Below are 25,488 nucleotides of genomic sequence, written 5' to 3' on the forward strand. Positions count from 1 at the left end.
ATCTTCAAGTGCTGGGTGCACAGCCCTTCTGGAAGCCAGTTCTCTTGTCACTGAAATGGGTTTATTCATTTCAAAATTACTCACTCTCTGCATCTTCACCACTAGTATAAAAATAAAATTTATCTAAAAGAAGAATTAGGGCTTGATGCAGAAATGAGAGAGATGAAGTTTTGCGGCCAGCATGCAATCAGTCAATCTAGATGCCCTTAGTAGCCCCTTCTGGTCTGTAAACCCTAAGATGTGGTAAGAGTCAAATGTGGAGTATTTACTGTAGGACTCATTATCTTCTCATCAGTTTCTCATGGCTCTCTGTCTCACCTGGGTGGCAAGGTTTGTAGAGAGAGATGGTATCTTTTATTGACATCAGTGTTACAACAACTCTACCACTATAAACCTGGGTGGTTCATTGAGGAATTTCAGCACTTCGAAGCGTTGTAGCTTCATGTGAGCCTCTCTCCATCCGCACGGCTGAAAGATGAGAATCAGCCCTGAGGGGATTTGTGGGTAATTTTGCCTTGCCCAATGCTCATGGGAGGAATGCGGTGACACAAGCAAATGAGCCAGAGGCCACGGCCCCACTCTCCTTGCTGATGGCTCTGTCTGATGAGGAGAGGGTTGAGCACTGGACGCTCAGATGTGTCACCACCGATCACGCCCTTGCTTCACCATGGGGCAATGTCGCTGGTTCCCCACCAGTGCTTCTGTGAAAGTGCACTTCTGTAACATGCTTGGCAAGCATTTCCTCCTGGGAAATAGTTTCCTCATACCCTCGAGGTAGAGCCTACCCTGTAATTTCTAAATGGTCTCTTTTTTTCAGTAGTATCCCCTGCACCCGGGTATGTTCTAAAATATTGTGCTAGCCTGGGTAGCTTCACCTAAATTCTACCTGTTGTATTCCCACATGGGTAATTTGATGAAAGCTCACCCTTAAGACTAAGAAAAGTAGAGCTGAGGCAGATATTTTTCCGCTGGGGAGCAGCAGTGGAAACTAACAGGGACTTGATCAACCCTCATTTCCACCCCCCACCAAACTTTTTTCAGCTGCAGGGACAGTCCCTACATGAGTATCCTGCCTAATATGTATTAGTGGGGACCTTGAGGGCACTTGTTTTGTGCATCTTACACTGGGAATGGATGCTACTGGATTGGTGATGCGTTTTACTTCTTATATCCCATGTATGTGCGGGTTAGATGGGCATAATGAATTTGTCTTGCCTGTTTTCTGACTTTGCATTCACCAGCGCTCAGCTGAGTACTCTTCCCAAAGACAGCCCTTCCTTTCCACAGGATACTTTTCTTCAATAATTTATGTAATCATTAGGACAAATTCCCTCCAGCCTTTTCTCTCTTTTTATCTTAATTCTGTTGCATTACTTGTAATTATATTCCTGATCTGAAGGAGAGGTGGGGGGGAAAGCCTGTTTCCTTCTGTGGCTACAGCACAGCGGTCGCAAGAGGAACTGGGAAGAGCATGATGGGGAGGGATCAATCTGTCCTTAGGTCACTGACTCTGGGCGTGGGCAGGAGCTGCTATTACTCACTCGGGGACAGCAACTGCCAACATGCTTCATGGGAATTTGTGAAGCACGGGGCAGCTCTGCGGGAGGGCAGCACATCCTTCGCTGCTCCCTGTGCTTTGGTTGGCAGACATGGCGTTTAACTAAGTCAAGCAGCTTGGGTCCTTGACATGTGGAGCCCTTGGGTCTGCTTGGGGCACCCTTGAAAAGAGTGGGAATTTGGCTGATGATGTCATCTAGAGGGAAGAGGAAGTTTTAAAGAAAAAGGAGAGCAGCTTGTGATGGACAGCCAGATCCTTAACCTGAAGCATTTGAGTATGATAGGACTGACAGTGACTTACTCTTGGCTTTCTGCATCTGTAGGAGTTGATATTACTGATATGTACGTAAGATGTTGGCAAAGTAAGACAGTTGCTAATTACTGTCTAAATAAGCCTTTTACTCTAACGTTGCGAATTTGTCCACTGAACTTCACTTCCACCTGTGAAGATGTTGGCACGGGATTGTCCTAAGGCGCTGAAAAGGTGGGATGGAAATGTAAAGAAACCCTGTGTTTTTCCCATTTATCTGGCCTCACTTAATAAAATTAGCATGGGCCTGTGGGGTACAGCAGCTGCATGCTGGAGATATAAGGCAACTCAGTCCATCTTGGCCACATGGTTTAATAGGCCTATGTAAAATCCCTGGGTCAGAGGGCAGCCACCATGCCCATCTTTGTCACATCTCGGTGATGTGTATCCTGGCAGGTTTTTCTTTTTGTTCCCTCCCCGTCATGGAAGGAACCATCTGCCGGGTTGGCTTTCAGAAGAATTTCGAAAAATACCAATTTCCCTTTGTTGCAAGAGGAGGGGGGGGGGGAACATAGGACAGAAGGGGGAAGGAGAGCCTGACCTAAAACCAAGCCAGTATTTGCAGGGCTTTTAGAATAGCTCGTATTGTGTTTCCTACTCCCCAAGGAAGGGTTGTCCTCTTTCTTCTTTTCTCTTTGATTCGATTCCCTGCCACTCTGAGAGCAAGTCAGAAGCTGCAGCTGCTGCTGTCAGCTGGGAAGGGAGTCCCCTTGTTTAAAACCCATGTGTTAATCCCTGGTTAGAAAAAGTCAAAATGCTTTATGCTCTCCTTACAGTCCCCATTGCTTGCCTGCATCTTCGCAGCCTACCCACAGTCTTGCCACTTGAAAACACAGATAGACATTGACCCTAAACAGCCTCAACAAGGAGCACAGGTAGGGTAAAGATCCATAAATAAATAAACACAACCAAGGACTGGACAAAGTGACCCAATCTAGTTTTTGAAAGTGGGGAAGGAGTCGGAAAGGATGTCAAGTGTGTTGTGAGGTCTTGGGAGAAATTATGGGGGGCTTTGGGAGTATGGGAAACCGTTTTTGTCGTGGCTGCTGGACACAGATGGGTAGAAGTGTTTGCTCACAGGGGCTGTGCTTTGTTCCTGAGGAAAAGCCAGCAGCCCAGTGGGAGAGGAATTTAAACAGTGAGGTAAAGAGAAAGGAGGATTTGGGCTCTGCCAAATGGAGATGGCCACGCAAGCAGCATGGGAGAGGGTCTGATGCATAAATCAGACACCTGAGAGACTCAGGAAGTTTATCATCAGGTGTGATGCCATGACGTTGAAGACCCTTGCAAAGGGTGGCCTTGAGGTTGAAAGAGGAGAGAAGGAAAGAGTTTTGATTTTGACCATGACTTTTTCCTCAAAAAAATACCCTCCTATCTTTTCTAGTGGAACAAGAAAATGAATCACCACAGAGATAGGGAGAAAGGAGTTAGATGATGGATGGTACAGAGAGAAAATTGAAAGCAGTACCCTGTAACTATCACGTCTGAATGCTACCAAAGAGTGTAGGTTTTCAGCACTTTCCTAAGGCCCTCCCCAGTTTGCAAGCAGAAAATTGAGGCAGACAGAGGTGTCTCACCCAGGGCCACTGGAGAACGCATCCCACCTTCTGCTGCTGCAGCTGCACCAAGGATCCCTGTGCCCACCCCCATGCCTTGGTGCATCCATCAGGCTTCCACCACCACCCAGCTCTCCCCATCCACAAGCTGCAAGAAACAGCTGGAGTCCCTGTGGGTCTTCCCTGCCACCCTTTTCCCACATGTGAGAGTGGGGTCAGACCAGCAATGCCCACCCACCATGGTATCCCATGACACGGGGGGGGCTAGCAGGTGACCCAAAGCTCGCTTGCACGGGCTCCTTCCCAGCAGATTACCCACTAACTCTGCTCCCCATTTTGGGTGGCAGGAAGGAGCCGGCAGCCGCTGTCTGTCCCCCACCTTGCCCCAGCCCCTTCCCCGCAGTGGCCCCTCGTTAATAAAGAGGCGTAATTGGGAGCCCTCCCTCCATCCTGTCTGGTGTGAGGCCATTTGTGTGTCGGAGGAGGAGGGGCAGACCCAGCACTGGGGGGGTTGGCAGCGGGAGAGAGAGGGAGGGAAAACTCTTTTGTTTGTTCAAGTAATTTAGGCCTCAGATGTTTTTTGTTGTTTTTTTTTTTTTTTTTTTAAAATAAATAAAAAATAAAAGGCTTGATCAGCTCTGGTAAAGGTGTGCTCCTGGCACATAAAAATATCTCAATAGCAGAGGGAACAAAGCGCAACAAAGTGTGGATTTAAGCATTTCAGTTTTGTTTCTTAGGTTTGTCAGGAGAGATGTGAATCAATAAAAAAACCCAACCAAATAAACAACCCCCAAAAAACCAAAGCAAAATCCATTTCTGCCCTTCACTGAGATCTCTGCATCCCGGTGCTGTATTTAGTTGTGAAAGACTAAAAGCAGAGCACGGGCTGAGGGCTGTGTCAATTCCTGGGTGTTGCTGCTGGGTGTTTGCTTTGTGTTTGCTCCGCTTAGCCGGGCTGAAATGAAGCATAGGAGAGTTACTGTTTTTTGCACCTAATGAATTTCTCTTCTGCTTTATATGTGCTAGCACACTGCCTTTGGAGTTGAGACTTTCTACTTTACGTGCACTAACACACTGCCTTTGGTGTCAAGATCGCAGCTCTCTTATGCATCCCTGTTCCCCACCATTCCCTTTAGACATCTTTTTTAAAATTACAATGGAGAATCAAAGAAAAAAGTGACAAACTTTCTCCTGTTCAAGTTCAGTAAAACTCACCTTTAAACCATGTTAAGGGGCCTAAACTAAGTTGAAAGAGTCTGCTCTGCGATGGGTGGGCTTTGCTGTTGAAATCCTTGTGTTTCAACTGTGTGAAAGTTGTGGAAAAATGCATGTGAGATAGGCAGAATTAATTTTTTTTTTTTTTTTTAAAGGTAGAGAATAGGGTAAGGGTGTGAAAGAGTAAATTAGTTATGGCAAATCTTATTAGTGTCCATTGTAAGCGGAGAAGCAGAGACATATGGGAGCACTTGCAAAATTATTCCTTGTTTATTCAGCTTCGTAACCGAAGCAAATTTTTCTGCATAGTGTCATTTATTTGGCAACTGGAGGGGTGTGGAAGGTGTGTGTATATGTAGCAAAAAGGGGGGAAGGGGGAACGCAGTATTGGTATTCCATTAAAACTGATGCTCAGTGCTTTGTTTGTCAGGTTTTGGCAAGGCTTTTTGCTTTGAAAGCCATTCAGAGAGGATCGGAGCAGATGGCAGGGAGATCCTGTTTGTGTTATTTTTGGACATTCCCATTGAAAGTCTCAGATTGTTGTCCTTTTTACCCCCTTCCCCCAGTCATGTATGTTTTTCTTTCTTCCTTCCTTTCCCCTTTCCTTCTTGAGAACTTTTATTTTTTTTAAAGCATATATTATTAATAATACATCACCCCCCCAAAAAAGTTTCTCATGAACCAAGATGTGGATATTTTATTTCTGTTTGCCTAGATTTGGAAAAAGTTGCAGGGGAGACCTCCTGAAGTGGTACAAGCAGTGTTAGGAGGGCAAGTGGGGTAGGGATAGGAAGCCAGACTGCCATTTTGGTGGGTTCAGCTCAATAGCAGCACATTTCCCTGGCAGATCAGCAGCTGTATTAAACCCAGGCAGCAAGTTTAGATTGAAGGTCTCTGATAAAACAACTTTAGTGACTTGCATGACACATGTTCGTGACCTCCATCCTTTTTAAGCCCTTGTGGTGGAGAGGGACAGCTGTAGATAGACTGGAAAACTGAACTATGCCCTGGCTCTTCATGGTGGTCTTCCCATGTCACTGGTGAGATTCATTGGTCTTAGGCGTCCTGGAAGGCTTTTGTTCTGCCATCATCTGTGCCCAGATTATGCTGGGAAGAGAGAACTTCATTGCCTTGCATTCCTGGTATAAGCAGTTTTCCCAAGCAGTAATTTAGCTTTGTATAACACCGCTGGAAACGCGTGCAGTGCTTTTCATGTGGAAGTCTTCACTGAAGCTCTTTACAACCTTTGTGCAGGCAATCCAGCAAAGGTGAGCCCGGTCCAATCAGTTAAAGTACTTGGCTAGCCCAGGTCTGTCAGCGAGGATGTGCACATGCAAAGAAGAGGGGAGGTCTTGGCTGCAGTTGGCATCCAAAAGTTCAGGTGATTCACCCGAAGCTCATCCAGATGATTAAAGCTCTTAAGCTAAGCTGGAAATCTCTAGGAAACAAGCTTTCCCATGCTCATTCTGTCAGTGCTTATTCCCAGCTAGAAACAGATACTTAAATCCTCAAATCTTTGCATCAGCTGATGTTAAAGATGCTTTTGCACAAGAAAATGGTCTACAAAGATGTTAAGCTTTGGCCCAGAAAAGTGAGCAAATGGACTTCACAGGCTTTAGTTTCACTACTCTGACCCTTTAAGACAGTTTGGTGAAGGTTTTGTTTGAGTTCGAGGTGATGATTCATGTTGGTTTTTAGATTGCTTGAACCTGTATACCCACATCCTCAATTATTTTTTTTAACCAGTGCACTGAGGGAACCCACTTCAGAAACTATCATTCCGTTCTTAATTGAGTGAAAGTTCACAAGTCTTTCACTTGCATTGTAACATCTGAGTTTCAGTGCTGTAGCTACAAGAGAGGTCTGCTGGGATGGTAGCGGGTGACCTGGGATGTGTGAAGTGATGTCACTTGAAGTGTGTTTCGCTGTCTAGAATAAGCTACGGAGGGGAAAAAAAAAATCCAAACCTCACCATCCTCTTTGCTGTTACCTCTTGCTAGATGATGAACTTCCTTTTGGCAGGATTTTTGCTCTGCAAGCGCTGACTTTTACACCTGCCTTATTAAAGTTTGGCAGCTTTTTCTTGTTACCTACTGGACAAGCCTTCTGCTCAGAGGACCTTCCCCTGCTCCTGGGGCAGCACGGCTGCTCTGCCCAGTGAGGGTTTCCCTTCAAGAGCTTCCAGCGATAAGGGCTTTCCTGGTCTGACACATTGAGAAAGGAGCCAAGCAACAGTCTCAGCCTAGACAAAAGGCAAACTCGATCTACTATTTATGTAGTTACTTAAACATGATTTAACCTAAATAATGCACACTGTGACTTGGCCAGGGGAGAGGGGGGAAGGGGAGGAGAGGGGCTCGTTTCTAATGAGCCAGGAGACAGAGCAATTAATTACATATGAAGGACAGATAACAGACAGCAAACTGTCTACAGTACAGAGAAACAAAATACCGATGTGAACAATTAAAGCATCCATGTGACGGAAGGGTCAGCGATTTCTCATACAGCGGGCGGCTGGGCACAGCCCCAGGAGAGCCGCGATGGATGCTCGGCTGAGCGGCCGGCTGGGGGGGAGGCCAGGCGGGCACGGGCTTTCGTGATACTCTGCCATCAAAGTCGAGCAAGCGCTTCTGAGGCTGACAGGCTGCACTCTGGGCATTATTTTCATCACATGTGCTTTTGACAGCAGAACCGTTAGCTACTAATCTCGGCGACAAGTGAGATGGGGAGGAGAGCGACTGAGATGGGGGACGAAGAGCAAAGGGTCCGTGAGCAATTAGGTACCTGCCTCAGGATGCTGCCGGCCACATGGAGGAGAGCTGAGATGATGGAGGCCTTCCTTCCCTCTTTTTTTTTTTAAAAAAGTGGTTTTTTTCCTCATTGTCTTCCAGATGTTGAAGCGCAAATCCCAGCTGCTGGTATATCGAATTCTTCGAAGAGCATGGTTAGAGATTTGTACCTTCTCTGCTCCTCCCCCAAAATTGCAATATTGGAGTCTGGCATAAGTTATTCCCCCCCACCCCCTTCATCCTCCCTGCCAGCCCAGCCCTCAGTCAGCCCTTGGCTGTAAAGATTTGAAGGTAAAGGCCGATGGATTAGCCTAGGGAAGGGCCAAAGGTTAAATGAGCGGGGCTAGCAGCATGCAAAGGGCTACGATTGAAATATTTGCTGAATGCTGACAGGCAGCAGAATAGAGGCAGACAAGTGGCAAATTCCTGTTTTCTCCTCTAATTGAGAAAATATTTTGAGTGGTATTCAGGCAGGCTGCAAATCGAGACTCTGGGAAAGTCAGCCAGCTGGGGAGGGGAAAGAGGGTAGGACTTTGGTGGAAACAGCATTCCCACTAAACCTGTTTCCAAAAACTTTGAGCTCACACTTGTGGAAATCCCTGGAGCCTAGTGCTTACGTTTTGCTCTGTCATTTTTCCCATGCAACTATGACGTCAAAACACTCCCCCTCAGAACTCAAAATGTCTCCCAAGAAGAATTTGATTGTTTCCTGATGTTTTTGTAGGCACAAAAGTCTTGCTTTGCAAGTCTAGCATCTTACATGGAGGTACTATCACAAAAAATCTGGGTGTTGTGAGGATCCAGCTATCATTTGCTGGTCAGGAGGTGAATGAGCTGTTTCAGTGCACGATGCGGATGAGACCTGATGGTGTGTCAATAAAATATGACAACTACTCAGCCCTCGAGTATATCCACTTGTAGCATGGATAATACTCAGCTTCATTTCAAGCCCAACTGATGCGTGATCCCCGCGTGCCTGGGCAGGGCTGTTACTGGTATTGTGAAAGTGAAGGGAGAGAAATTGTGTTTGTCTGGTGCATCACAGGTCCACTGCACCGGGTCCTGACTTGACCTGGTCCTCCAGCATCCCTGGCTTTCTCTTGGACATGAGTGGGAGGCTCCAGCGACACTTGGTAGCAAGAGATTCCAGCCTGATGTGACCAAAAGCAGTTCACTGACCTTTCACAGCCTGACATCTTCCTCCAAGGAGTGTTTTAATCCTACAGATCCCCTCTGCCCTAAGCTTTCTGCCTTCCCCTTCCCCAAATGCTCCCACTAAATCTGATAATGTACTGAGAAGGTTTCAATTAATGTAATTTCCTTCTTACTTAGAAATCTGTGGTTAGTTAAGGAGCTGGGGGGAAGGGGAAGAAAGATGTAAAAAGAAACAGTTCCTTGAGCCAAAAAGCAGTGCAAGGGTCAGCGGAGTTTACATTCACTTCTATACGCTCATGTCATAAAACTTGGAGACCAGCTTATAAAATGTTTTTTTGAGAATGCCATAGCTGCAGTGGAGGAAGGTTTTGGCAGGGGTATATCCTATTCATGGCCAGCAAGTTGTGTTGCATTTGGGCCCTGGAAGTCTTATGGGCTCCTTAAAGACACCCAAGAGGCAGTCGGGAGCTTTTTATATAGTCAATATGGGCTTGGTTAAAGCTTCAGCATTCATCTGCAGGTCCATAACTTTGTTGTTAAGCAAAAGGAAAGAGAGCTTGCCCTGCTTTGTGGATCATCTTCGAGAGAGGCATGCTGAGGTCTGCCAGGGTTCCATTCTGCTGGCCTAGCTTTACAGCTAGTCCTGGAAAGTGGGTGACAGGGTTGGGGCAATACCCCTGCTCCTGGAGCAAGGGAAGGGACAGCTTTTTTCCGGCTGCACAGCCATGGAGTCACTGATGTGTTGGTTGCTGGGCTCTGCAGATATGTGCCTTGATTCAGGAGTGCTTTATTAAGACCCCTGTGATGGGAGCAGACAGCACAGTCACCACCTTACTGTGGGGAAACTGAGGCACTAACATAATGCGCTGTATCAGCATGAGCTGAAAGTGAAACCCCCAGCTTATTCAGTCACCGAACCATCCTCCCGCCTTTAAATCACGGGTCTGTCTTGACCTTCCCGTACCCCCCTCAGTCTCTGCCTGGGTTGCACAAGTGAGAACAAAGTGGCACTTGTTTGCCTCATCCAAAGAGCTCACTCAAGCAGGTGATTGTCTTGCCTCCTTTTTCAGTCCCAAAACAAAGTGTTGAAAGTGTTGTTCTGGGATGTAAAACATCCCATATATTCCCCTGGGACTGGATTTTTGCTTTCTGAGTGCAAGTGGCACTGAAAGGAAAAGAGGTCAAAATCGCAGAATACAGGGAATAATTCCCAGGTGCTGAAATTAGGAGAAAGATGTGAGCTCTCATTCTCTGCACTCCTCACAGGGCAGGGAGCAGGGGAGCTTTAACAGCTCTAGCTGCAGTCGCTAAAGAGCTGATCCTTCATTTGCAACCCTGCCAGAAAAAACTGAGCAAGAGGATGAGAAGTCAATCAGAATCAGTTAAAAACTCCTCATTGTTTATTTGGGTTGGGGATGTTGAGAGGCTGGTGGATCTGAGACCAACTGAAACTGTGTCTTGCAGCAAAGATCATGGTTCTCAGCCGTGAACCCCTGTTCACCTCCAAAAGAGAAGTTTCTCCCTTCTGTGTTCAGCAAGGGAGGTTTGGTTTTATTTAATGATGAATATTTTCAGCACATGTGCTGCATCACATTTGCATGAAGGTTTGGGGCTTAAACTCCAAAGAGGTTTGGACCTCAAAACCCGGGGGCATCCGGTATGCAAGCCAAGGAATTGGAAACACGGATTTTGTGCTTAAAGTGAAAATATCAAGCCATTAAACTTCCTCTGTTTTGATCTCCCTCTCTGCAAATAAGGGATATGACAGCACACACCAACCTCTGTGATAAAGGAGGTAGTTCCTAAGGTCTGCAAAGCATTTTGAACGCCAAAGTGATATCTAAGTGTCATTTCATTTTATTTGGCCTGCTGTGGTTTCTAGTCAGAACGAGAGAAATACAAAAAGATCTTGAGTCAGCGATGCTTTTGGTTTTTATTTGAATTTGAAGCCCCAAAAATGAAAGAGGGGGGAAGTGAGACAGGAAATATAAACTGAAACTAAAAAGGAGACTTTAAGAAGCCGAAGAGAAGTGGAAACTCTGAGCTTTGCCAGGTTGTCTTCAGATGTAATGATCTGAAGGTTGAGCTCATCCTGGAGTGGGAAATTGTACTTTTTCACGTAACTGAAAGAGAAGAGCTTCCCTCAGGGGACTGATGAATCTGGTCACCTCGAAAGTTTTAGTTTCTAAAATAATACCCATAATATCGACCTCTTTTAGTAGAGCTTTTTTTGTGGGGAGAGCCAGACCGCTTTAGATATCAGTTTTCAGGAGAAGCTGAGTCTCACCTGAGTTACCACAATTTATTCATGCATGACATTGCTCAAAAGAAGCCTAAATTTCACAATTTCCAGGATAGTGCTTTATCCTCCAGGCCATAATGTTTCTTTAGGGTTGTCTACTCAGTTGCTCAGGATTTTATGTTGAGAAGAACCAGCTTCTGACCAGTAGTTTAGAAACTTGCCCCTTTCACAAAGCAAATTTATTTATTTTCTTTTCCTCCCACATGTGTTTTCTGGTTCTCAGTGGCTCATTTCTCTGAAAGAATTTAAAAGAGCCTCCTGCCAGCCCCATGACACAGAGTTTCAGTGAAGAAGTGGCCGAAAACAAGTCTGGGTAAATGTCTTGTTTGGGTGTTTGTAATATGACTGAGCAGCCCAGACCTTGAATTTATCTTCTCAGATGAATGGGTGGGATGGATGGGGTGATAACAGTTCAAAGCAACACAGTTCCTAGCATCTGGTGCTGAAAGGAGAGATGGTATTTTACAGTAAAGACTATCAGTATTGTGATATTATTAATTCAATTGCTTGCCCCATTGCTGTAGCATTTTGTGACTGGGATAGCAGCTCAGTTTATTCTACTTTCCTACAGGACACTTCACTTGTTTGGAATATTTTAGGAATTATGGATATACTTCATCTTTCCCTCATTGACTCTACTTGTTACACCTCAGGCAAATATGATGCACAAGCTTAGGTCAAAGTGAACATCAAATGTTAAAAAGGTGGTGAAGTAACATGGGTGGAAGTTGAAGAAAAGGAAAAGTTTGGTAAATTTTTGTACATTTGGTTGGAAAGATTACCCTCAGACTTTGAACAAAAATTAAGTTGTCCTTGCCTGCCCCAAAAATGTAATTTTTTGTCAAAGAATGAAAATGTGCAGAAATTCGAGTGTTTTTTAGGCTTCAGACATCCACAGAAAGATCTACATTGCCTTCGGGGAATTGAAATGAAAATAAATATGGGGGTTTTTGGCCACTTTTGACTAGAGAGGAGAGATCATTGGGCTTTTTTTTTGTTTTGTTTTTTAAACTGACACCATTATTAAACTGAGTCCAAATTAAAGTTTTATAAATGTTTAGGTTCCTCCCACTGGTTTGATTTAGGCCTTTGAAACTCCAAGCAGGCCAGGGAGGAGGCTGGCTCCAGTGGGCAGGAGCTGCGGCTGGCACCACGCTATCCTGGCCCTGCTGCTCTGCCTGGGCTGCCCCCCACCTCTGCTGGGAATTAAGGGACTTTCGGTCATGTTTTATCTCCTTTGACGCAAATTAGGCTGCCTGGCCAGCTGCTGACTATCTCCTCACGCACACCACTGACTTGCCTATTACCACTCTGATTCCTGTAATTTTAGGTCCAGCTCTTGCAGCAGCATGAAGGCGTAGGCTTAGGTCTAGTCTTAAATAGTGGACTTTCAGCCCACTGTGACTCAAGGTCTTGGGGTTTTTTTTGAATTTCCAACCCAGGTGCTGAGACAGCTGGAATGGGGAGTTGAGGAAGGCAAATGGCCTTGAAGCACCTCGAAGGGTGCGAACCTAATGAGAACAACCAGCTAAGACAAGCATTGCAACCTTGAACAAATATCCATCCACTTCATGGCTAGGAGATGTGGGACTCTCAGGATGGAGGAGCTCAGGTCTTCGGGATGCTCTCATATCTTTGACTGTTCATACTAGTGATGTGGTTGGGCTTCCTTGGCCAACAAGTGGCAGCATGCCACAGCAATAGTCCCTGAGTGTGTTTCCCCCTCTTGCTGACATGCTTAGGCATGATATGCCACTAAGCAAGCTCCTCTTTCAGGGTAACAAAAGTCCTTTGGCCTTTCTGAGGCCAAGATGGGCAAACAAAATCCCTTGAGTTTCACTACTAATGGTCTTTTACCTGCTAGAGATTGAATTATCCAGATCTTGATGGATCCAGTATGCCTGGATTAGTCCGATATTTGGATGGGAGAGTTTTTGAAGGCTTTTGGTTCTGTTGGCATAAAATCAAGGAGTCACAGTTGAACACCTCAGGTATGCTAGATTAGAGATGATCCTAATATTGGTTTGAAAAGCTACTCTCAGGCTCATTAGATAAGTCCTATAGTGAAAAGTTTTCTTACCCTTAAACATGGGAGCTGGGAAAGAATCACAGAGAGGGACCTTCCAAACACAAAAGTCTTGCAGAGGGAAAGCAAATCAAGGACCCCAAAATTTCTCAGCATCCATCAATGCTGTAGTTATAAGGGGACAGCACTTTCCCTTAGACAAACATGCAGATGCAAAGTATTTTGGAACCTCACTACAGAGAGTGGAAATGTGAAATGATGTTTCTGGAGTGGCTTAGTGCTCAAAACTTCAGTCCAAGATGTGAAAGATGGTACCTGCTGCACCTTGACCTGCTGCAGATGCCATCCTGAGCATGGGCATGTCATGGCATCTCCTGGGACTTTCACTGTGAGTTACAAAATGTGGAGCATCCTCATTCTCTTCACAGGATGAATTGGTTGATTTTGTGAGAAGCTGAGGCCCCAGAGGGTGCGCAGTGTTCAGGAGTCAGCTTGGATGCCACTAGCTCAGCACTGGTCTCTCCCAGCTCCCCCATCTGAAAGCCACAAAAAATACCCAACACCCCCCCACACCTCTTCCCAGTTTTTCATAGTGCACCCCCTTCCCATTGACTTTATTCCAGTTCATTGTTAGCCCTAACTGGGGAATTCTGATTTAATGGTGTATTTGACAGATTGCACTTGACACCATTCCCCTTTCCTTCCGTCCTATTTCCGTAGAATGATGTAAGATGATCTTTAGCAAGTCCCCTTTTGTTTAAAAGAAAATCCAAATGGAGGAATCGGATTCATTGCTGGCTCCCTGTGCTTTTCTGTTCACTGGAACTTCTTCCCATTGTAGTAACATCAAATGTAAAGACTGAGGAACTTGACCTGGCAGGTGCCAACTCTTGGGAATACAAATATTCAGCTGTAGGAAACATCTCTGTTGCAGTGGCACTGTCGAAGCAATTAGGTAGAGGATAATGGAAAGGCTGCAGTAAGATAGGAGGGAATGACTCCACGGAGGTGCTTGGTGGTAATATCATAAATCACAAGGGCGGAACGTTGGCGGGCTGGTGATGTCAGCTGAAACCTGTGGTGGAATTCATCTCCTCGTAGAGGACTTCCCTCTGGGTGTTGTTGCTGCTTTTAATGGTTCCCAAAGTTAGAGGCCGCGCCGTGGAGTGACTGCAGCAGCGTTAAAGTCGGAAATGCTGCTGTGTTTTGGTTTTAGGCGAACTTCTGGTTTCTGTTTTCACTGTCACAAAGTTATTTTGCATTCACAAAGCATTTCTTCCTTTCTGAAGGCTGCAAGTGGGCTGCTTGGATGGGGAAAGAGTCCTTCTCTATTACTAGGGACCACAAGCCCAACTGCTGGATAAATCAACACAGCCTTTGCTTCGAAGCATCTGTTACCATGCTCTGCATGTTACCTACCTACGTGTACAGATGCAGTTGTAGAAAAACAGGAAGCCTAAGACAGGCAACACTGATTTTGCTCAATGGTTACAAGCAGAGGAATGGTCATGTGTGAATATATTCAACCTGCTCGGTTTTGCTTTGTTGCAGTCAGGCTGCAATGGGAAAACATAAGTGTGAATCAGGAGGTACTGTCCTCAGGCAGGATCATCTCTCCTTCTCTGTGTTTGTGAAGGACTCAGGTGTAGGCACACGGCTAATGGAAGGGCTCTTCCCCCAGTGGTCTCTGCAGCAACACCTTTCCTTCTGGGAAGCATCTGGAGTTTCTCTGTGCCCGCACACAACCCCTGCTTCCTCGAAAAGAGGAGGTGTGCTCTTCCTCCCCTGCCTTCTCTCCCTGCAGGGGCTTCCCCACCATGATCTCATGGAGCTGTAATGGTAATTATCGTCGTCTCATGGCTCAGCGGTGTCTGCCTTGAGATGAACCAACCGTATGGCTCTTGATACCTATCCCAGTGCGAGGCACGTGTTTTTGCACACGCGCATCTGTGCTACCTGCAGTTTGCACTCTGCAGACAAACACGAGCTGAATTCTGCTCCCATTTCTTGGAGGTAAATACATGCAAAACTAGGTAAGAGAACTGGAACGCAATTAAATTCCTTATCAGCACATGCACCAGCTTCTGCATGTGTATGCAATGTCTCACTGCAAATTAAAAAAAAAGAAAGAAAGAAAAAGCACTAAAAGGTGTTGAAAAAGCCGCTTTGTTACCCCCTTTTCATTCTGCTGTGTAAATGGTTCAGTAGCTGTCCTTTTTAGAAAGCTATTTTTCAAGTTAATCTATTTTTTTTTTATCTTGAAGTTTTCATTTCAGCTTGAAAAACAAACATAACTTCTGTTATTCCCACAGCTCTGCTCCCAGACTTTCTCCCCACCCTGGCACAAATGTTTAGTGATGGTGAGCCATGCAGTTTCTTGAGTTACCCTCTTTATCCTTTTTTAAAAAACATCTCTGCACTCAGCACCTTGCAGGACTGAAAACTTTTCTGTGTTTAGAGAAACAGCATGGAAATAACAAGGTGTTTTGGGATTATTTTGCTTTTTCTCTTCTAGATTGTTTTCTTTTTTTTCCTTTTCTTTCCTTTCCTCTGGTTTCACAGGGCCAGGAGCTTTAAAAATTAGTGTGCATCAAAACCAGGGCAGACGTGCCACTCCCCCTGCCCCTAGTCACATCTCCTTGCTCTTCTGCTGGTGCTGCTGTCTAAACAAGTAAGGTAATGTTGAAAGTTAAAGAAAACCTCAGCCCAGCAGCCCAACCATGCTCTGACGAATCTAGGGGATTTTCTCCAGCCCAGTTCAGGAGATGAGGATCTCCCTTTGCCTCCTCTGGCTGGGGGTTTCTCGGTGGGATGATCCTTGCTGGAGTGTGGTGCCTCCTTGCCAGGGGAGCAGCACATGAGCTGATCTCTCTGAACAGGTTAAATAAACAGAACTGTGTTTGGGTTAATTGTCACTGGTTCTGCTGCTCTCCATTACTGATCTATCTGGGAGCATGGCCAAGGAGCAGATGCAAGAGACAGCATCATCACCTCCCTTCTTGTCCTCATTGTGTCTGGCTTTATCCTTCTTCTTCTTCTTCTCCCCCCATCCCTTTTTCTTTTTTTTTTTTTTTTTTCCCTAATTTTTTTTTCCTTTGGCTGAGCAAATAGGCCAGATGGCAGTGAGGGGAACAGACAACAAGTGAGCCATGGCATATGGGCAGCCTGTTTAATTTCGACTCCTGTTGGGAAGTAGCTTGCAGGGAGATGAGTTACAAAGCAGAAGAGGAGGAGGAGTGTGTGTTGGAGGGGAGGGACAGGAGGAAGGGGAGACCCTTTTTAGGATGAAGCAGCCCAGCCATGGGAGTCTGGGGTACAGGGGACTGAAGCTCTGGCCACATTCCTGACACGAAGCAGTAAATTAGCTGTTTCCGTGTCAGTTTGTTCAGGAAGTCTTGTCGGTTGCACACGGGGAGGAAAGATGGAGATGTCCGTCCTCAAATAAGGAGGAGGAGGAGGTGTCTCTTATTTCCACCTCAGCCCCCACTCCCCAGGCAAGCTCCAGCCAGTCTTAGGAGCTGGGATGCAGAGACATTTGCCCAGCTGCAGAAGAGGAATCATGTTGCCCAAGATGATTTTTATTTGTGCATATGATTGTGTATGTTTTGCTCATCCTTTACTATGGGTATCAACGTGACATCATCCAACGTATACTTCTTTGAAGCAAACGGCATGACTTTTTAAGTTTTGTTACAAAACTAAGTAAAAAGTTGACAAATGAAAGGCAGCTTAATAATAATGTAGTTTACAGCTATTCCCCTTTCCCCTTCCCTTCCTTTTTGGCATTAATTTTTCTCTCTTCTGTTTTGCTTTTTGGATTCAACATGTTAGCTGTCAACTTCTTGCTATCTATTCACATCGTTCATGCATTTTGGATTTTGCTGACTGAGGCCAAAGTGGGTCTTGCCTTGAATGTGTCTCAATGATTTAGGAACAAAATTAGAGTTAGTTGCACTAAATTATATATATCTGTGAGGCTTCCTGGCTTCATTTGGATCAACTTGGAGTTTGGGAGACAGATTTTGCATCAGAACCTCATTAAAATGTAGTTAAAAATGCCTGCACAATTTAGGAACTTGAGAAGATTTATTCCTGTTGATGCTCGATGAGCTTTGGGGTTCCTTGATATAGGCTCTCATCTCCTTTACCCAAAAGGCATTTTTAAAAATCTCTCATTTTGACCAACAACATCTGGATTTTTTTCTATTTGCTCCTCTTTGATGGGAACAAGCATGGAATCCCAATACAGTCATCACCCGTGTGGACCATTTGGAGCTCTGTGAATTTTATCATCATCATCCTGACCGGCAAAGTGGGACCCTGGCTTGACGTGCCCATGGATGAGATTCAGCTGTGAGCTCCATGCTTGTGCTTGGCAGGGTAGGAAAACTCTACAAACCAATTAGCTCTGGAAATCTCAAGCCCTGTTGGCAGGATGTAGACGATCCTGAACCACAGTTGCACTCTACGCCTGCACAAAGAACTTTTTATACAACATTAATTCTGCAGAGAAGTTTTTATTCACCAGAGAGTCTGTGGAGAAATGATTATGCATCGCTGGCTTGGTGGAGCAGAATTTTAACTTCCAGCTGAGGCATTCCTCCACTGATTAGTTTTAACATGAAATAGAAACACAAGCCTGTGATTTATTGGTGAAATATTTAAGATAGATTGTTAAATTATTCAAATAGCAGAGTTTAAAGCAGGGAAGCACGCAAAAAATAAAAAAAAAAAAAAGCAGCTCATCTAAAGAAGAGCTCAGTTTTCCTGAGTTTGAAAAACGTACATTTGGACTCACTAGATATCTGAAACAAAAAGTGCTATTTCAGTGCAAAGAAAAATGTATTTTAAAATTAAAGATTTCAACCTTATTATTCTCCCAGCAAACTTACCCTTGAATCTTTCCATCTGACCCTCGCAGACTCTGTTTTATCTGCAGTGCTAGGAATTGTTGCAGCCCTCCATCATTTCCTACCACTCGTGTACCACATCTTTGGGCACTCGCCCAGCCTGGCTGCAGTTTTTCTCTTTCTATGAATGCTAATTGAGAGGCTTTTTGTCTTACCATTGATAAACGAGGCGGGGACTTCTCCAGTCTTCTTGCCTGGGGTTCGAAATATCACCTCATCTTGTCTCGCATGTAGAGTTGATCTTCCATCCTACCTTGTGACGCAGAAAAAGCTTGTTGAGTCTACTATACCTGTCTTTGTCCAGTTGCCCTCTGGCATCTGTGTAACATTATCACAACATAAAAATAGAGTTGTCTTCTCAGCTGAGGAGATAAGGATCATGCTCATGGTTTCTAAGGACTCAAGAGCTGTGGCAAGAGTAGTGTAGACTAGTGAAGTAAAGGGTGAGTAAAGCATAAAGTTTTTTTTTGTGGAGGCTTAATGCTAATTTCCTCAACTTTTGAGAATAAAATGAGTTGGAATTGCTGCATCCTAAGGAAGATTTTTTGTTTTCAGCTTCTATGCACGTAAGTTTCTCCAAATTTGAGACATGTTACTAGCTCCCACAACCATATCTTTTCTGAACATAAGAGCAGTGTGACACTTTAAAAGCAAAGGTTATTGGACTTTGACCCATCTTCAGTGAAAACACTTGGGAAATGTGCATCAAAATCCGTAGATGACTTTGAAAAATTCAGCCATTTCTCTTCATCTACTCCCATTTCAGCACAAAAAAGAAGCGTTTTTCAAGTCTGACCTCCTCTAGCGAGCGCTCTGTCTTGGACTGTGCAGCTGAGGAGAAAACTTGCAAGGTCTGACTCTTCCAAACATATGACAGCTGAAAAGAAGATAATCAGGAGAGGCAAATCCAAACAGTACTTTTGCAAATGGTATTTATCTTTTTGTGTGTGTTTGTGTCTATATTCTACTTCTCCACCTGCCTTCAAAGGGAAGCTGATAAAAAGGATTTGTTTGGCCTTTTTGTTGCTATAGGGGGAAGAGTGCCATTTGTGTGCAGTGCTACAAGACAGATGCTGCAGGTGAAACTACCCCAGAGGGGGCAATCCTACCCAGAGGGGGCAACTCCTGGGACTGAAGCACTTCTTTTTCTTTTTCTCCTCTTTGTGGGTTGTTGTGCTGTGGGACCTGGTCCTTTATGGCATGTAGGAGCGGGCAAGGGTTTATGGAGCAATCAACTTCATCAGCAGCAGTGGCAATCGCATAATGCTTCAGCCTTTTGTAGTAGATTTTGTGTGTGTGTGCGAGCTGAAAGTATAGCCAGGAGGGAAGGGGGATTTGAAATGTTGGGCTTTTTTTTTTCTTTCCTTGGAAAGAGCCTGTCTGAGTTCCTTTATGCTTTTCAGGCTCAGGGATGAGAGAGAGCGTGCGTATGTGCAAGGGCGTGCGCGCGTCTGTGCCCATACAGTCGCTCAAGTGGGAAAAAACCCCGTTTGCGGTTCACACAGGAGGAATTTCTGATGGAGACAACAGTTCTAAGCAGAAAGACACATCCTGATCTCTAGCAAGTGAGGGGCATGCTTGTGCACACATGCACACACACATACTCTCCGGGCGCTCTGCATAATACGTGCAAAGCGCTGCCCTTTAATGAACGTAACCTATGGCGGCTGGGATGCAGCCGGCCAGACCTCGCCATTAATAAACTGGGAACATTCTTCTCCTTTTTAGTCTCTTTCAATGCCAGCCCTGTGGTTTGATCTCCCTTGAATGCTGCTCCCCCTCATTTGGGGCTCCAATTCTGAGAAGATTTGGTGCATTGTTTGAGGTCGCAGGATGTCGGATTGATTTCGAAGCTTTTGTATTGACTCCGGGCTCCTGAATGAAGCTGTCATGTGTGTCTGTGGTTGGCTAGCAGGCTGTCCGGCTGCAAGCTGTGCCTTCCTTTGTTGTTTAGGCCTCATTGAGCTGAGGGAAGAGGCTCATTTCAGGGTGATTTACCACCACCCAAACACCAGCTGTCTGTTGTACTGCCGCTTGCCTCCACCTTGGATTCAGTTCTTGTTTCCCTTCATTTCCCCCCTTCTCCTCTCCCACTGTAGGCACTTGGGCACCAGTTCTTCCAGACGTGTGGATTATCCTGACAGAACGATATAAAAAGCATAAACACTGAATATGTTGCTCTTCCCAACGTCATTTATGCACCCATGGGGATTTTTTAGGGTTCGCTGTTGCAGTGCTATATGCATGTTTTCTTCTTGGTGAAAAACTGAACTATGGCCCTACAATAAAAAATAAATAATGAAAACACCATGTTCCTCTTGGCTTTTTACTAAGTAGCCCATAGTGAAAAAAAGTAATGATTTTATTTAAAAATAACCATTAAGCTCAGTGGCAGGAGAGCAGACTGAATTGCACAGCCTGCCTGGTGCAGGATCTCAGGGGAGGTGGCTGCAAATGTGGTCTCCCATCCTGGAAATGTTGGAATATTTTGATGGATGGAGAAGGAGTCAGAGAAGGAGTCAGAGAAGGACGTCTTCGCCTCCCTACACGCTTGTCATTCCTGAGCAGGCACGATCAGCGTGTTTATGTGGGTATCATGCTGGAGAGCTATTTTAGTGGCGTAAGACAGGGGAGGAAAAAAAGGGAAGAGGCTGTGAAGCGCTGCTCAGCTCAGCTTCACAAAGCTCTTTTAGAAAAGTACTTCTCCATGAAGAGCCAGGCTGATTCAGCAGCTGAAATGCTGATAAAAGCCTTGGAAAGGCCATGCTGGAAGGTGTGCTGTTCCCCAGCTTGCCATGGGCCAAGGCTCAGTTATGCTTTCTGCGCCTCACATTTTCCTCTGTCTGGTGGGGGAAATTTTGAGGGTATTGCAACGCAGGAGAGATGGAGAGAGCATGAACAGCTGAAAGCCAGGGCCAGGTTTGGCCAGTGAGACCTTCCAGGGGCCAAATGGAGATGGGTTGTGCCAGCTCCTTGGGGGTGAGGCTACTGCCAGTATTTTCTATGGCCGTTGCTCAAAACCAAGAAAGACTGATGGGAACTGAGCAGGTCAGAGCCCAGCTGGACCTGCCAGCAGCTGCAAGGTGCATGGCATGGTGTTGCTAAGCTGAACCCACCACTTGCGCTGATCTTTCCGGCCACAGACTTGGGAGAGCAGGAGGAAGACGGGATCCCCCGGTTAATCCCAGCCAGCTCCTCTGGAGCACAGAGCCTGGCAGCTCCATGGAGGCCCACTGGTGCCATGTGCGTCATGTCTGACTCCTTTAAACGGGGCTGGCAGCTCCGTGCGGGACCGCTCTGGACAACGCAGCAGTGCCGGGGCTCGCTGCAGCCTCCAGGGCTGTCCCAGCAGCAGCGATTTGTGTGTCCCTCTGCGCCTCCCCCCAGAGCCGCTGGCGTGAAGTGAATTGTGACTAGCCTCATTTGACTTCTGGGTGACACGGTTTGGTGTTTCTCGACCACAGCCTGTTAAAACTGGCAACTGATCAGCTCCTGTCACTCGTGCAGCTGAGATAATTAAGCCTGTTACTATTATTATTTTCCTTCTTTTTCTGCAAACTTTGGCCAACTGCCGGAGCCCATGGTGCAAGGAGGAGGGTGAGTCCAGTGAGACTCCCTCTAAGAGGTGGGACAGTGGGACATACGTGTTTTGTCTTAGTGCTCACCGAGAAGCCTTCTTGCTCTTTGCCTTGGGAAGGAGGATGTCTGACGATGGATGGGAGCCAGTAGAAGGCAAAATGAGCTTCTCCATTGGAAATCATTGCGCCTACCTGCTTCTAAACCGGAGCGTTGCATCAGGAGCAGGCAGCACAGGATCATTGAGTAGCAGTGTATCTGTGAGCTTTCAAGATCACTGTGCTTCTCCCCCATCCTGTTACTAAAAGGCCACGAAACATGGAAATGATACTTCATAAATTAAGACCAAACATCTGTAGTGCCCAGTGAGATGAGGCTCCTCTTTCCAGTGTTCTCTCCCTCCCCTGTAAGCATCAGATGCTGCTTGGACAAAGGAGGGAGGGATATATTAGGAGGCAACAATCAGAGCAAGATAGCCCCAGCGAGGTGTTTTAATTTCTTAACAAACTCCTTGGGCACTAGAAACTGTAAAATAACATACAGATAAACAAACAAAAACCCACTGACCCTTAGCACCCTGGAGGGCTCTGTTTCAGATCACTGAATAAAAGCTGAAGTTGCATATGCATGTTTAATGTAACACAAGGCGTGTGCTGCGGAAAAGCGTGCTTTCTTCTAATCTGGCTCCAGACAGAAGCATCCAAACAGAAGCCCCTTTCCCTATCCCCACTGAACTGCTTGGTGTATGCGAGGAAACCCCTGAATGACAAGGCCTCCATCTGCTCCTGAACAGAGTTGCGACTGGCTGCAAATGTTGTCCATATGCTTTTTTTTTTTTTTTTGCCTTTCAACTTAGCTGCCTAATGTTAGACACCTATCCCCAAATTAAGCATCTGTTCATAATAAGCTTTCCTAAAAAGAGGTGGAGGTAGGAGCTAATTCAGGCAATGCGCATTAGGAGAGCTGCATCTGCAGTTGGAAAAGGAGATGGGATTATTCATCCAGTGCATTGCTTTCATTTGCTTTTTTAGCAAATGGAAGAGCCCCTGAATTCTTGTACTGTCAGGGAAAAAGAAAAACCTTTCAAGTTTTGGGTTCATATTCTGCCCCTGCTCTTGATTTTCCAGGTGATTATGGGCAACTTCTTGCAATTTTTCTCTGTTAAATAAAGCTGGTGATAGTTCCAGCTGGACAGGAGAACATGACCATGGTTTGCCATGAGCTCAGGTTGTGTGACAGTATATCCTGGAAGCCAGAGAAAGGTCTAAATTCGGGAGATTGTCCTTGGTTTGTGGTGTCAAAAGGGCTGGGTATTTTTTTCAACATAATGATTTTGCAGTGGATACTGGGAGAAGTTGATCATCAGCAAGTCATGTATGGATCCAGTTTCCTAAACACAGGTGTATGTTGCTGCTATAGGCACCCTAAGGTATCCTGTCTGTCCATCAGCTGCCTTTTATGAAATGTTTGGGTCTGCCTTAGGTCCTTTTGTATCTCTAACTTGTTTCATATACTGTGGGGTGTCTAGAAAGTCTCCTTTGGTTAGACAGACAAGTCTCTCCCTGTGCCTCACTTTCCTATCTCTAACATGATAATTTAATACAATTGCTTTAAATTTTAGTCTAATCACTTCTTTCTGGGGAATGGTATTCAAATTTAAGAGATTACAGACTAATTGTGAAGGACTGTAGGGCAAGAGTAAAATAACTTTGATAGATGGGAGTCACAGGCAGAGGATGCCAGTTGGAAGTAGTCCCCTGAAAACCTCGAAGTTTGACAGGTTGCAAACACTGGGCATTTGGGTTAGGCATCAACTGTAGGTACAACCTTTTCAGTGTCTTTTTTTTTTTTTTTTTTCAGCATCTCTTTTGGAAAGAGGAGAAAAGATAATTTTTGCACATTATCTGACCTTGCTGGGACTTGTGAGATGCTAGGGTCACCAAGTAAGAGATCTCACCACACCTGGCAGGTTGCAGGCTCTCCTGAGGTGACCAGAAGTTTATCTGCCTGTTTGTAATTCCTGCCACTGAGGGTCATCTCTCTGCTGTGCCCTGACATTGAGCAATGGCTGCAATTCCTTTTAATCGTGCACTTTCCCTTCTTCATCATTTAGGGCAGAGCACTTCCACTTGGCTAAACTCATTAACTGCTTTAATGTTGAGGTCTCCTTTTCCATATAAATTCATCCAGCTGAAGTCTCGTGACTCTTCATGGCTACACACGAGCAGGTTCTCTCTTTGTTGTCCAGCAGATGCTGAGAATGTTTATTTTTCAGCTGTGGCCAGCAAAAGTCTGAAAAAAAGACAATGTCTTTGTGAGTGTGTCTATGTGAAAGCAAGTAATTGCGATGAGTTTGTGGGGACTCAATTAGCTGTGTTACTGTTGAGCTCAAGGAGCATTTAGACCAAACCTGGAATCCCAGCCCCTTTCTGCCACGGTGATTTATCAAGACGTCTGGTCTGATAAGCTCCAAAAACACTTTGGTGAAGAGCTAAAGTGGCTCAAATAATCCTCAGAAAAAAAACATGGTAATGTGAGGAACCTTGCTGCTCGGATCACGCTTATTCAGTCTGATGGGTTGTCAATGAAAAGAAGGTGTTTGAGCTCAGCTTATTTCCCAAACTGTTGGTTATAGGCAAAAGGATGGTGAGGGGACCCTGTTCCTCTGTAAATCTCTGTTGGCCCAGCATGTTATTGACGTTGCACTGTCTGCACCAGCAGTGTGGGATGAGGGTGGGCTGTTGGATTCCTGGCAAGGACTTGCCTGTGGTTATATGGACCAGTTGTCCTAATGAGGGCAAGTCACACCTGTAAACTTCATTTCACCAAATAAACTAGAAGCAAGTAAGCGCTAACTTGATAAGGGTGAACAGAAATACTGGTGTATGAACTTTTCTGCAAGTCAGTCCAGTTTGGTAACTGTATTCTGAGCACGATCCTGTTCATATATGTGTATGAAAACACTAGGATAAAATAATCTGTTCCTTTTCAGCTTGGTTTGCCCACTGGTTTTCTGCACACCTCGCTTTCCTTCTGTCTGTGTGACATGCCTAATGGTGTGATATTGGCCCTTGGGGAAGTCTCCTTGGCAGCTTGGGAGCTACTGCTCTGTGGAAGGGTAACTCACAGCAATGCAGGATGAATCCACAGGCTCCCCTAATGCCTTTTCTTCCCCTGCTTCTGGTCATAAATATAAGCCTCTTGGTCTTCAGTGGTTCAGATTGTGCTGATGTTTTTCTTGCCTTATCTTTTATAGGGAAAAGTCATTGGAGATGCAAAACTGCTCATGAGTTGTGGTTGCAGAAAAGGGAAAAACGCTCAAGTGAAAGACTCAGATCAGGTCAGTCAATACGTACCTTAACTGATGGGAATAAAATAATGTGTTAACACCTGGTTGATTTGAACTGTGCTGTTGTATGTCTGGGTTCCTGGACACAAACAATCCTTGGCATGGCTGACAATGATACAACATTAGTGTTTTTGTATTTGTTATTTGTAGAAAAACCCCCAACCAAGATCAAGGATTCATTGCGCTAGGAGCTGTTAATGCCCTAGCCTGACTTACTCCCATCTGGTTTGTTTATTAATGAATTCTGTTTCTTTATAAAAATCAACTCCAGGCAATGCCTTTCTTAAAGAATATTGCACTTCCTTGCTGGCTAAATGCATGCAACCTTTGGTCTCATACTGTAGCTGCCTGGATGGGCGATAGTTACAGAGAAACGTGCCATTCGTGGCATGCTTTTGTTCTGAAGTGACACCATCACAAGAACATTCTTTGTTGAGGTTCCTCATGACAGACATGTAAAAACTTGTTCACAACCCGATGGCCAGGTTTCAATATTCATTACTCAGAATGAGTGGCCCCTTATTCTAAATCTGGTCAAATTGACATCAGTGGGACCACTTGTAGGGTTCAGTAATTGCAAGAGAGCTGGACTGCGCTCTGAACGACAGCCAGCTGGTGGTCTCTTCCTACCTCCTACATTTTGCATTTATTTAGACCAGCCAAGTTTGTCCCTGTCAAAATTTTCAGTTATTATGCCCTTCTGGCTTTGTAACTAAAGAGAAGTTTGAATCCAGAGATCATTC

The 25,488-nt window shown here is 45.3% G+C and overlaps 1 protein-coding gene across 2 annotated transcripts in view; it reads left to right on the plus strand.

The window, feature by feature from the left end:
• SETBP1 (SET binding protein 1) overlaps positions 1 to 25,488 on the plus strand; it is a 262,168-nt gene that overhangs the window by 25,677 nt on the left and 211,003 nt on the right. For both annotated transcript variants that reach the window (XM_074813701.1, XM_074813702.1), the window contains exon 3: positions 24,653 to 24,736. In XM_074813701.1, coding sequence (XP_074669802.1) covers positions 24,653 to 24,736 — 84 coding nt within the window. The remainder of the gene's footprint in view (positions 1 to 24,652; positions 24,737 to 25,488) is intronic.

This window comes from Strix aluco, chromosome Z (assembly GCF_031877795.1).
Source record: "Strix aluco isolate bStrAlu1 chromosome Z, bStrAlu1.hap1, whole genome shotgun sequence".
Lineage (NCBI taxonomy): Eukaryota > Metazoa > Chordata > Aves > Strigiformes > Strigidae > Strix > Strix aluco.